The sequence below is a fragment of the Saccostrea echinata genome, unplaced genomic scaffold, assembly GCF_033153115.1.
Source record: "Saccostrea echinata isolate AGI-Se365-2 ecotype Australia unplaced genomic scaffold, CSIRO_AGI_Sech_v1 ptg000056l, whole genome shotgun sequence".
NCBI lineage: Eukaryota > Metazoa > Mollusca > Bivalvia > Ostreida > Ostreidae > Saccostrea > Saccostrea echinata.
This window is the reverse complement of record NW_026889805.1, coordinates 14,698,111-14,711,085: the sequence shown is the minus strand read 5'-3', so window position 1 is coordinate 14,711,085 and position 12,975 is coordinate 14,698,111. Positions and strand designations below refer to the sequence as shown.

The following is a 12,975-nucleotide window of genomic DNA, read 5'->3' as shown; positions in this document are numbered from 1 at the left end:
TCGACTCAAAGTCATTTGAATTTGGAATTTGAAATTTTTGAGTTATAATATGAATACATATTCTGTTAGTGTATAGTTAGGTCAATTACATTAAATGTTAACCGTAAATAAAATATCTAGTCCTTTATATGTTGTCAAGCAAAATGCATTAGAGATATTTTATACCGATTCAAGGACATGTCATCAAGATCATATAGAGATGGCTAAGGGAATAACCGGAAAAGTCTTCAACAAATAAACAAATAATAAAAACTTCTTTAAATTTGTTTGTATTTGGTATTAACATTTTCTGAGGAGTGTTCTGAGGGAATAATCATCAGCAAACAATGTAAAGGTAACAAATATTTTCCTTTCAAATACATGTATATTTCATAAATACTACATTGCAAATTGTTTCTCTTAATTGTGAAAGTGACAGATGATGGTCTCAACTGACAGAACAGAGTTCACTTTGTCTTTGTACCCCAACAGAAGATCTGACAGATATCGGTTTCTTTTTTTCCTTCTTTTTGTAGGTCATATCAAATATAGACACATAGTCGTTGTGGTAGGGAGGACACGATGACACCAGCAGTTTGTCCCCTGTCCTGTTGATAGCCACACACTGAGGGCGCTGAATACCGTCCTCCTTTGTTAGCAAAGTTTTTACTTCTTCTCCATCAAATGATATCACCTGAAATGAAATAGTGAATTAACAGTTTATCAATGATATAGTATTTCACCAGTATGTTAAATTTTAAAGATGTGGTCTCGATGTTATCACTATTTATAATATCTGATTGTTATGTGAAAGCACAAATTAACATCTCCTACACTACAATATACTGGACTAAGCCTTTCCATTAACCGATTTGTCCGCTTCAGACGGGCATCTCGCAAAACCCTTCTGTAGTACGGACTAGAGAAAGCTAATTGATGGTGTGTTTTTCCTGTAAGAAATATCACACTGATTCTCTACTTAACAACTGTCATGATTACATACCTTAATACTATTGTCTTTCATGTCTGCAACAAAAAGATGATCTCCACAGATACATAAACCTCTCGGCATTTCGAATTTGTGTTTCCACCGGAACCGACCCTGTGTGGTGACGCAGATCACATGCCCTTCCATCCCCACCCCATCAGCCACGAAGATGAGAGTCCCAGCTTCGTTCATCACACAGTACCAGGGCTCTCTAAACAGACTCTTTCCATCAATGTCCTGCCATATATAGCGAACAATGTCTGTATCCTGGATAATAATTCGTTTGTCCAAATCCTTACCAGAGCACACGGCTAATTTACTTTGACTGGAGCATATTCCCCTACAGTAACCAGATAATGATATAATTTTCGGCACATAAATTTTCCAGTCATTATTGTAAGTTTTTGTCAATTTTAATGAATTATTTTCTACAGTACAAAACCTGACACAACCCGAATCACTAACTGCAGCAGTTTCATTATCCATCAATGTTAAATCATATGGCTTAAAGGAATCATCTTCAGTTATAAATTTAAAATCTGCAGAGAACAGTTTTAATTTCAAATTTCTGTTGTCTGCCATAAGGATTTTGTCGTCTTCCAAAAAGATTGCACCCGTTATCCAAGCCTCTGCATTGTCCGTCTCTGAGGTAACATTTAGTTGTTGGCAACTTGTGCATTCGATTTTGTACTCGAATAAGTCACATTGGTCTTCAGGAAGAGACAAAGTCGTTACCGCGGTAGAAGTCCTAGATGGTGGAGATATAGTTTCTAGTGGGTAGAGCCTATGGCCTTTAGTGGCCTTGAGAAGCAGGTGAAACCTTGAACAGTCGGCGCAGTACTCCTCTTGGCATGTCCGGCACAGATTTACTGCTTTTGAGTTGATCTCACGTTTTAAACAAAGTCTACATGGTTTATCATTTCTCTTCGGAATCATGATGTCCATAAGACTAATGATTTGATGATTGCTCGGGAACTGGTCCACCCAGTCTTCCACAGGTTTCCGAACATCGGACGGAACAACATTATGTCGGCATACTGGACATGAGAACTCACAGTTTCTTGTTTTATTTTCCTGCTGTTTAGTGATATAGACGCGTAGACATTCTCTACAGAAAGAATGGAGACAGGGAAGACCTTTAGGATTAGTGAAAATGTCGGCACAAATTGGACAAGTAAATTCGCGATACAATTCCTCATCCATATTTTGAAATATTCCCACTTTTCTCTGATTTTATTTGGTACTAATCCTAATGGAGATTGTTTCTGTCCCTTCAATTCTGTTTTCAAACAAGATGGTAAAAAATTGACAAGTTCTGACCATATACAGCGCAAAAGTCAATTGTGTTTTCCAATTGTCATGTTTCGAATTAAATTTCTCAAACAAAAAAGGAAATATGAAAGGTGATCAGCGAAGCATGTAGTTCACCTCAATGTAAACCAATCACATAATATTACTCTATAGTTAATGTAGACTTTGTGTACCGATGGGTGCAGTTCATTGTTAAACAGAAAATATATTCAATTTCACACCAAAGAATTTTACACAAATACGTTTTTAACTTTTCAATGATGGAAGCAATGCCCAGAGATTTTCAATTAAAGATACATCATTTGTTAAATCTCCACTCAAGTCAAATCTTTTCAGTTTAAATAACGTTTTTAATACGTAGTGTTGAGGGTACACAGTGCTTTAATTTCAATGCAACATATAATCAAAGATAGGAAAATGCAAATACACTTTTGAAAAATAAAATCAGTTTTGCCTCATGCTGATAAAGTATCAAAGCCAAAGTTTTCTTGTAGATAGTGTTTGTGTTGGTATCATCTACGTTTTTTTTTGTTTTTTGTTTTGTTTGTTTGTTTGTTTGTTTTTTTTTTGAATGGTTCTTCGAAAGTAGATATAATTAGATAAAATTAATTCTGTGTTAAAAGACAACTACGTTCAACGAATGGCGTTTGTTTTCTATCCGAAACTTCAAGCTGAAGAATCGTGGAACATTTTAAATAATACAGGCAAATTATTATTTAACTTATTATTTTAGTCCGGTTTTACGATCAAGGAAAATTTCAAATTTTATAAAACGATTACTCAGGCGAAGTATGCTAACAGTTGGGGTAACTAATCCAATAGCAAAAGTACCTGCTTTAAAAATACACGAAAAGCTTATACAGGTGTGTGCAAATTCGGAACACAAAGTATTTATATACATTTATACAGAAGCATTTTAGTCTTATTTGATTCCTTTTAAAATCTTTGTTCTGCAATTTCCTAGAAAGAGTGAAATATTGATTCTTAGAATAAAAGTACTTTAATGATAACTAGTATTAATTGTAACGGGGACCGTTACAGATGTTCCCCAAACGCTCCCCAACTTCCTTTTGGTGTTTTATTCCCTGTAAGCTTCATTAAATAAGGCAATCAAGTATATTTGTTTTTTTTTAAGCATTACACGCGCGCGCACGGGCATGCATGTACAAAATGACCATGTCAACTTGTCTACACTTTTAATACATCTTTATATTCAAATTTCATCAAAAGATAAAAAAAAATTCGGCTATATTAAGTATATCTGTCATTTTACGCATTGCAAGCGCGCGCACGTGCATGCATGTGCATGATGACCGTGTCGCCTTGTCAACACTATTAATATATCTACATATTTTGAGTATCAAAGCATTTCAACAAAAAGTATAAAAGTTACAGCTATATCAAGTATATTGGTCATTTTAGCATTGCATGCGCACGCATGTGCATGCCTGTGCATGTTGACAATGTCGTCTTGTCTACATTTATAATATGTCTATATATTCTGAGTATCAAAGCATTACATCAAAAAATGTAAAAGTTATGGTCATATCAAGTATATTGGTAATTTTACTCATTGCATGCGTACGCACGTGCATGCATGCGCTGACCATGTCACCTTGTCTACACTATTAATATATCCTTATATTCTGAGTTTTAAAGTATTTCATCAAAAGATATGAAAGTTTTGGCTATATCAAGTATATTGGTCATTCTACTCATTGCACGCGCACGCACGTGCTTGCAAGTGCATGCATGTGTGCGCTGATCATGTCATCTTGTGTACACTTCTAATATATATTTATATTCTGAGTTTCAAAGCAATTCATCAAAAAATACACAAGTTAAGTATATATAATTTGTATTGGTTATTTCAATCATTGCGCATGCGCACACGTGCATGTATGTGCATTCTGACTATGTCATCTTGTCTACACTTTTAATATATCCTGATATCCTGAGTATCAAAGCATTTCATCAAAAGATATGAAAGTTATAGCTATATCAAGTATATCTGTCATTTTACTCATTGCACGCGCGCGCACGTACACGTACGTGCATGCATGTGTGCGCTGATCAAATCTTCTGGTGTACACCTCTAATATATATTTATATTCTGAGTTTCAATGCAATTCATCAAAAAATGTACAAGTTAAGTCTATATCAATTGTATTGGTTATTTCAATCAATGCGCATGCGCGCACGTGCATGTATGCGCATTCTGACCATGTCATCTTGTCTACACTATTAATATATCCTTATATTCTGAGTATCAAAGCATTTCATTAAAAAATATAAAAGTTACAGCTATATCAAGTATATTGGTCATTTTACGCTTTGCACGCGCACGCACGTGCATGCGCGTGCGCGCAAAATGACCTTCGTTCCGCAAATCTACATAACATTCCTATTAACCCTAAAAAGGTTTCACCTCAATCGGATGTGTAGTTTCGGAGATCACTCACGGACAAAAAAGTACCCAGGAAGAAAAATAATAATAATAATAATAACTAGAAACTCATTGCGAGCAATGAGAGGTCTTCCGTCCGATTCTGAAAATAAAAACAAAAATTCACTTTGAAAAAGTAATAAAAGAAATTCAGCGTGAAAGTCCAAGAAAGCTAACCATTAACCATTCACTTTTTTGGATCACTTCCTGTCACGACCGGAAGTACGGCGATACAAGATTTTCTCGCGATTTAAATAAACTGATGACTGACTATCAGACCTGAAAGTTTTAGACTTCAATCGTTTACTATTGCCAAGCAATATTGTGAGAACAAATTCTAATTTTGAGGACAGGTAATCACTCGACCGGAAGTGAATTTTATAAAAAAAAACTTTTTCAATCAAAAAGATGAAAACATACATAAAACTCCTAGAAGACTCTCTATTAACACTGTAAATCCCAGAAAAAAATATTGAAAAACAAAAAAAGTTGCAAATTTAACATTTTTGAATTCACTCCCGTTTGCGACCGGAAGTAAGAACGACGAAAATTAATGGTCGATCCATATATCTACATTTGATGCTCTATCACCTCAGCAAGTTTCATGCTGATATCTTTAGCCATTCTCTGATGATACTGTTTACTTTCTTTTATTCTTTATGTATTCAACTTTTTATTTCATGTAATTCCATATACAGGCATGTCCATGTAATCTTTTTCTGCACTTCTATATACTTCTGCATCAGACCATTTGGCTACTACGAAAGGTTGATCACGATTCATTATTTCGCGCGAAACGTCATGGGTAAATATTCGCGCATATCCTTTGGAATGTATTTTCTATTGAATGGTGATAGCTTCAATGAAATTTCAAAATGTATGTTCTTATAACCTGAATATCGAGCTTGAGAAAGTATACTTATCATATTGTACTTATTATATATCGTATGGATAAGTAACACTAAAGCAGTGATTTAGGTAAGATTTTCTACTAGTTTTATTTTCCTGTTTACCCTCAAAGTGGACTATCCCGATTAGTTACACATTCATGAAAAGACTGGAATGTTTCGTACAAAAACCTGTCTCGTCCTCCGACGGTCAAGAAATCTAATACCATTTATGTTCAATAACAACAACTTTTAGGAAAAAAAATATTTAAATCATTTTCATTAAACAATCTTTAAAAAAAATGGTTTTCTTATTTTTGTCTTTTCTGTTCATTTAATATGACACAAGCCTGTATGGGGAAAAAAACAATGGCCACGTAATAATTACTATATATTGATTGCTTTAGTCAGGCAAGTTTCTTGAAAAGCTATTACTTATAACCATGGTTTTTCCGTGGTGTAAAACAAAAGGTTGTAGTTATCGTATTTTTACTTGTAGTCATGTCGTTTTTCTACTTTGAGATACAGACAAGAACAATTATAGTAGACGTTTGAGGAAACCCCGGATTAAAACTCTAGTTCGAAACAGAATTGCAACGTAATTGTGATGTGACAATCCAACAGTTCCTTCACATTTCTTTGATCCTTATGGAACTTTCATTCAAACAAACGCTCGGCTGACTCCATAAATTCTGACCTACTTATCGGAGTTTACGGAGACAGCCGCCATTTTGGACCCGCTTCAAATTTAGAAATGCGAATATCTAGAGTTTGGATTGATCAATTCTAAAATAAATTATATATTAAGCATTTTCAGAAGAGCCTCTATTAACCTTATTAAAATAAAAGAAAAATATAGAAAAACAAAAAAGTTTAAAAATACGACTTTTTTAAATTCGCATCCGGTAACGACCGGAAGTACTGACGACGCACAAAAAGGTGATTCCCCTCATCTAGAAGACATAACCTATCATCTCTAACAAGTCTCCAGTTCATATCTTAAACCATTTTTGAAGAAAAGGGGGGACAAAATTTCATTTTAAAATCAGAAAACTGTCAATAACTTGGCACCAGAAGCGAGTTTTCCAAATTTTCCTTCTGATGAACAAAGTCCATTTGACGACACATCATTCCTGAAAGTTTCATTTAAAACCACTGAATAGTTTTTGAGAAATCGCCTGCACAAAATTTTGGGGAAAAAAATAATAATAATAATAAGAAACAGTAGAATCACTATAAGGTCTTCCGTGAAGACGGAAGACCTTAATAAGAAACAGAGTAAAAACAATATGTTCCCAAACTTCGTTTGGGGAACATAATAATGATAATTTTTGTAACATTTAAGGAATTACTGTTACTAAAATCATAAGCATGTTTATTTTTTATGAGGACTTCCTTGTGTTGAATTGTACGTGAATTCCTTTGACTTCTTTTTAATTATTTTTTTAATGTGCCAAATTAATGGGTGTGGAAACATGAGCACTGAACTACCCTTGATGAAGTAGAAAATACAGGTTCTGGTAGAGAATTAATATGTTCTTGTGTCCTTCTTTGTTGAATAAAAACACAGTTGGTGTATGACGGACCTGAAAGTGATAAAACAGCCCAGCAAAACAGGTTTTTACAACAAAATTAATAAAGTTGTGACATGTGTTTTTGACTTAAAATTGACGCCAAATAACATCGACATTTTTCAAATGTCATACCTCTAATTAATTATTTATCTCTTGAAGCGAAAAAGTACTGCAGTGAAAAACATCTTGAAACTCGTTTTCTGTGCGTCTGAATTCCTCACTTGTCTTAGGTTATGTACGTAAACCATTTCAATTTATCATTGCTGATAGTAACTTTTTAAAAATGTTAATAAAAGAAATTTAAGGCCTAGAATCCAAACAAGGTTTTTAAAAGTTCTCCGTGAAATAAGAGCTAAAGGGAATTTTAATTGTAAGTATAATTGTTTTATAGTAAAATTATAGTAAATTTGTTTATTGTCCCTTTTTGAGATATGTGTGAAATTTAATGCACTCTGACCTAATAATATAGGAAAGTATTTCGCAAAACAGTAATTAATTTTTCAGAAAAAGAAAACAGAATGAAGCTGACCTTACTATTCTTTTTTCTGTTAGGTAAGTGGATATTTTAGATGAACATTTTCATCTGTAGTATTCTTTTTCTTTCTTTTCTTTTTTTTTTTTTTAAGATTTTGCTTTGTTTTTCAATTTCAATCGTGTTACTTTAAACCGTGAAAATTAGTGTTGCTACACTCCCACCTATGGTGGGAACTTAATGATAAGAACTCATGGTTTTCTTTCTTCTGTTAAAATTAATTCTGTGTTAAGGTAGAATCATGTACACAAAACGTTATATATGTGTATACTTCTTTTTGATTTTATTAGTTTTAACCACTGTATAATATTTTTTTCACACAGGATTTAAACTTGCAGAATCCGGATGTGAGTATATCAATAGTTGTAGATTTCAATCACATTTTAACGAATAAATCTGCTTTATATCATCCAGACAGTAAAGTTCCTTGACGTTATCTTTTGCAAGATAAAATTTCCCAAAACAACAGAAGAAATGAAACATCAAAGTATATAATTTGCTTGTTTGTTATGGTACAGGTCAGTTTGGCGAAATTGAATACGCAGGATATCCAGTTTCTCCTTTCCCAATCAGAAAGACTATTGTGTTTGACAGACCGTTTGCAGAGCGACCTGCCTTTATTTACGGAATTAAAATGTTGGATGTCAACTTTGCTGAAAACACTAGGGCTGTTGTGGAACTGGATCACTTAAATAATACCCAGTTTACCCTAATATTGAGTACATTTCACGACACAAAGATGTACGGGCTTGGCGCGACTTGGATGGCATGTCCTTGATATAGACATGACTCAAGTTTTGATATGAAGTCGTACAATACCTCGGAAACATTCTAAAGTGTTTAGCAATGCATTTTAGCCATGTGTTCATCGAATGATGTTTTTTCGAAAATTCAAGTCCTATTTTGTATACAATGTATTTGTATATTTACCAGTTATTTTTGTTTATAAAGATATCTATGATGTATATATTGATAAAAATCGCACTCTATGTTTTACAGCTATTTTACACCCACTATTTTACTCTGCAAAGGATATGGGTTTATAGGGTATTACTTCTGCCTTTTTTATTTTTTGTAAAAATACGATTATTGACTGAAATGATATCAATAAAATGATGAAATCAATTTACAGTTTAATTTGACAAAATAGCAACTGACAGATAGGAAAAGTGAAATGAATATGTTACCACTGCAATCATTCAAACATGAAAAGTTTTTTTTTATCAAATATTTTTAAAAAGGACGAAAAAAAAGTACCAGACAATTAAAACAAAAGGATTCTGGTTCTAGTTATCTAGTTATTATTAGAAAAATTCAACATCATTGGGCATTGAAAAGATTTACCCGTACTGTTTGAAAGTTTTATGTAGAGGTATTAACTTATAAGGTCTTACTTTCATAAGAAGAGAGTAAATAAATGGGTTGTACAACATCATCAGTGAAACAGAACATTAACACCATGTGATTTTTTGCGGAAGGTTAGTTTTTATGGTTTCTGAATTTGCTCTCCATTTTGACTGACAAATGTTTGTTCGTTTCGATGAGTTAAAATACACAAAAATAACTTTTTAAAATCGTGGAGTGATGACCCAGAGATATATAATTTGTAGAGAAACTTAAGTAAAATGTATAAGTTTGTACCAAATGACTCATCTTGCCATATTTCAAGGCATATTTTAGCACATCAAAACACAATATTGAGAAAATATTTCCCTTTCCTATATCACAAGAACCCGTTGAGTAAAGTTGGTACGTGTATTTCCAACTTTAATCTTGGTTTTTTCAACTTTAAATGGTATCACCAACTTTAAAGTTGGAAAGGCCAACTTAAAGTTGGAATGACCAACTTTAAAAAAAAATATTACTCGGCACTTATATCCTTACATGGTACATGTATACCTTAACTTTTTGCATGGAGAGGGTATTGTCTGTCGTCCAATCTTTCACATTTTTCTGAATAAATATTGTTCAAAACTTGCAAAGAACCACATTTTTATCAAACATTTTAATATTTTATTGTTACTAAATTTATTTTTGTAAATGATGTTCTGTCCATACTTAACGCATTGTTTTGACTTCTTTGTAACTAGAGCTGTCGACGTCGCCAATCTGCATTAAAATGAACTTAATTCCCGTTTTAGCAAGACAGTTCTACTTTGCTTTCTACGTGTGTTATTATGCAAAATTGTTTCGGCCAACAAGTAGGTGAACCGAATCATCTAATAATTCGAGCCTAAAAGTGTTATAAAACTAGTGATTTTTCTTTGCAGTTTCTGCTGGAATGCCCTATTGATATTCACGTGGAGGAAAGAACCCCTCCTCCTTAATCATTTACATACATATATGTTTTGTTTGTTTGTTTTGTTTTTGAAAAAAAGCAATCTTTTCATGAGGAGTTATTCCTGATAATTGTTTTTTTTAATTTTTTTTTTTTGAACGAATTGAATTAAAAGGTCGTGTCAGTTAGCCATAAATATATTGCTTCCAAAGATTTATGCATAATGTCATTTTTTCCCCAACAGCTTACTTTAAATGCATGAATGAAATATTAGAAAATACCCACGGCCATGAAATGGGAATATGCTTGATTAATTCAAGTTATCTTTCATAAAAATTACTATATTAAGTTTAGCTTGAAAAATTCAGATCATTTTTACCATATTCAAGTATAAAAGATATGATTTTTTATTAAGATTTTTTTTAACCATATCCATATATAAGCATAAAACATATGTTTTCGATGATTTTACGTTTTAAACAAACTACAAAGTTTATTAGAAAGCATAATTAAGCGTCAATGCACAATCTCTATATTCAATCGATGTTCACTTCATCTACAAACTAGACCATCTTAAAATTGTGTTAAACACAATCTGTCGAAATAAAATAGGTCATTTATGGATTGTGTCGAGAAAATATCAATTAAACAACTCATATTGTAAAATTTGACAGAACATCCCCTCAAGACTTTTTTTTTCATAGTACATAATATGTAGGATTCCCAGTACTTCAGTGGTCCTGAAATATTTGGTAAGGTAATGTGATATTTTATTTTTTCTATTCATATTTTATCTATCTATCTATCTATCTATCTATCTATCTATCTATCTATCTATCTATCTATCTATCTATATATATATATATATATATATATATATATATATATATATATATATATATATATATATATATATATATATATATATATATTGCAAAGAGGGTGTTGCAGAAACTCGCGATTATTCCCTATATCGAGAAGGATATTTAAATACCCACGTCGCCTGAAGAGTTATGTCTAAATATAGAAAAAGCTACGTAGATGACTTTGTGTTTACGGCGAGTACCGGGGTATTTCCAGCTTGATATAGCAAAACACCTCACATTTTACGTTTATTTCATGCGTAGTTTTTCCTAAGGTAGGAACCGATTGGCGACCTTTTAGTGAACGTTAACCTTTTTATTTTTTTATTATATTTATTTTTACATGCATGTGTCACTATTGCCGTTTTGTACGAGAAAGGTTTGAACAATAAAAAGCACATGCAATGGCCAGTGCACCTTGCACAGCATTTTGAAAGATATACGGTACACAACGTCCGTGAATATTTTTTAAATAAATAAAACTGTGTCCCACAATCACAATGTTTATGCTACATCCAAGACATTCCATTTGTTTCAAATCAATTCTTGGCCACTAAATAATAGACCAAAAATGAATCAAAATGTAAAAAATAAATTATCTAAAACAATACTTTATTTTTCAAGACATCGCCTTTCAACTAAATAATAGCATTCTGTCATTAGTTTTAGGTCACATTATCAAAGAAAACAATTTAAATCTGCATGCGTTTAAAATATTACTAGTACTCATTAACTTCTTGACATTCTCTCTCTCTCTTTCCCTCGCTCTCTTAAAATAATTTATTAAAATTTTATTGCACTTCCATACATGAAAAAAGTGAAGGAAAAAAATGCAAAAAAGACCCATTCCAGGATTCGAACCCATTCTCAGGTAAAATAATTCGTTAGGAGTCCACCAGCATAACCACTAGACCATTTCAGACACTAATTATTTATGCGTTATTTTATGTACACATTTTACATTCCGTATGGATAATCATTTTTATTCAATTTTTGTGCTTTTCAAAAATATGCCTCTTTGAAACAAAAATCGGAAATGGCAGTTTTGAAGAAAATTCTTGCCTCTTTGTGCATATATCAAATTCATTCTGTTTCAAGGAGGCAATTTTTCTGAACAACGGGGATTCCCTATTAAAAAAAACATTAATGGCAAATTGGAAGTCAATATACAGCTTCCAAATATTGTTCTACATTGTGCTGTATATACCGTTTTATTACATTTTCAACAGTGAAATACTGTGATTTATTTATTAAATAAAAGTGATATTCTCTCACAGTGTGAAAGGATACCAAAATGATATTCTCTCACAGTGTGAAAAGATATCAAAGTAGGTAAAAAATAATTTCTGGCCTGTCATAAGATAGAGATAGTAACTAAGCATCTTGATAGAATTTCTTCCCAAATATGTTGCTAAAATCCATGCTATGTCATGTTCTCAATAGCACAACTGCTAAGCTATGACGTCTCAACCGCTCAACTATGACGTCAGGTCTATGACACTGTGCTATGAAAAGACAGAGGCAAAGGGAAAATCAAAGAAAATGTAATAAACAGAAAATTCAATGTTTTGTAGATGAATATGGAATTTATTTCACTCGTGAGACAGGATTTTTTGATATTTTCACTCGTGCTTCGCACTCGTGAAAATATCAAAAAATCCTGTCCCACGAGTGAAATAAATTCCATATTCATCTACAAAACATTGAATATCCTCTATGTATCTGAAAAAAATAACATTGTTTTCAGTAACTTAAAATTCTTCTTTTAATCAGCTACACATTTAGGGAAAATAACAAAAGAACTGCAACATCCTCTTACTCAGTATATGTGAAAGCATATAAACCTGAAGAAAAAATTGAAACATGAGTCATAAATTTTGTGACTTAATAATTGAAAGAAGAAGAAAATTAAGAATATACTTGAGATGTTTGAAATTATTTCTGTGGAATGATACACATGATTTTATAAAAATGAAAAGATCCATAACATTATATTTCGACAGAGTAAAATACTCGCGTATTTTTTAGGTGGTTTAACAGCATTCAATATATATATAAAACCTCATATCCCGTGTGAAAATGGGTAAGTTTCTTAAAATTCAGTTTGGTGACATCGT

The 12,975-nt window shown here is 32.4% G+C and overlaps 2 protein-coding genes across 2 annotated transcripts; one reads left to right on the top strand and one right to left on the bottom strand.

The window, feature by feature from the left end:
• Window positions 1–285: 285 nt before the first annotated feature.
• On the bottom strand, window positions 286–2,211 carry LOC133173257 (uncharacterized). The gene is made up of 2 exons (XM_061308242.1): window positions 983–2,211; window positions 286–673 (listed from the first exon to the last, which is right to left on the bottom strand). The coding sequence occupies exons 1-2, from the start codon at window positions 2,168–2,170 to the stop codon at window positions 428–430; spliced, it is 1,434 nt and encodes a 477-aa protein (XP_061164226.1). The 5' UTR covers window positions 2,171–2,211; the 3' UTR covers window positions 286–427.
• A 5,267-nt stretch (window positions 2,212–7,478) lies between these two features.
• LOC133173400 (uncharacterized) lies at window positions 7,479–8,842 on the top strand. Its single transcript, XM_061308379.1, has 4 exons — window positions 7,479–7,555; window positions 7,690–7,737; window positions 8,041–8,064; window positions 8,236–8,842. Exons 2-4 carry the CDS (start codon window positions 7,704–7,706, stop codon window positions 8,493–8,495), a joined length of 318 nt encoding a protein of 105 aa, XP_061164363.1. The 5' UTR covers window positions 7,479–7,555; window positions 7,690–7,703; the 3' UTR covers window positions 8,496–8,842.
• Window positions 8,843–12,975: the final 4,133 nt, after the last annotated feature.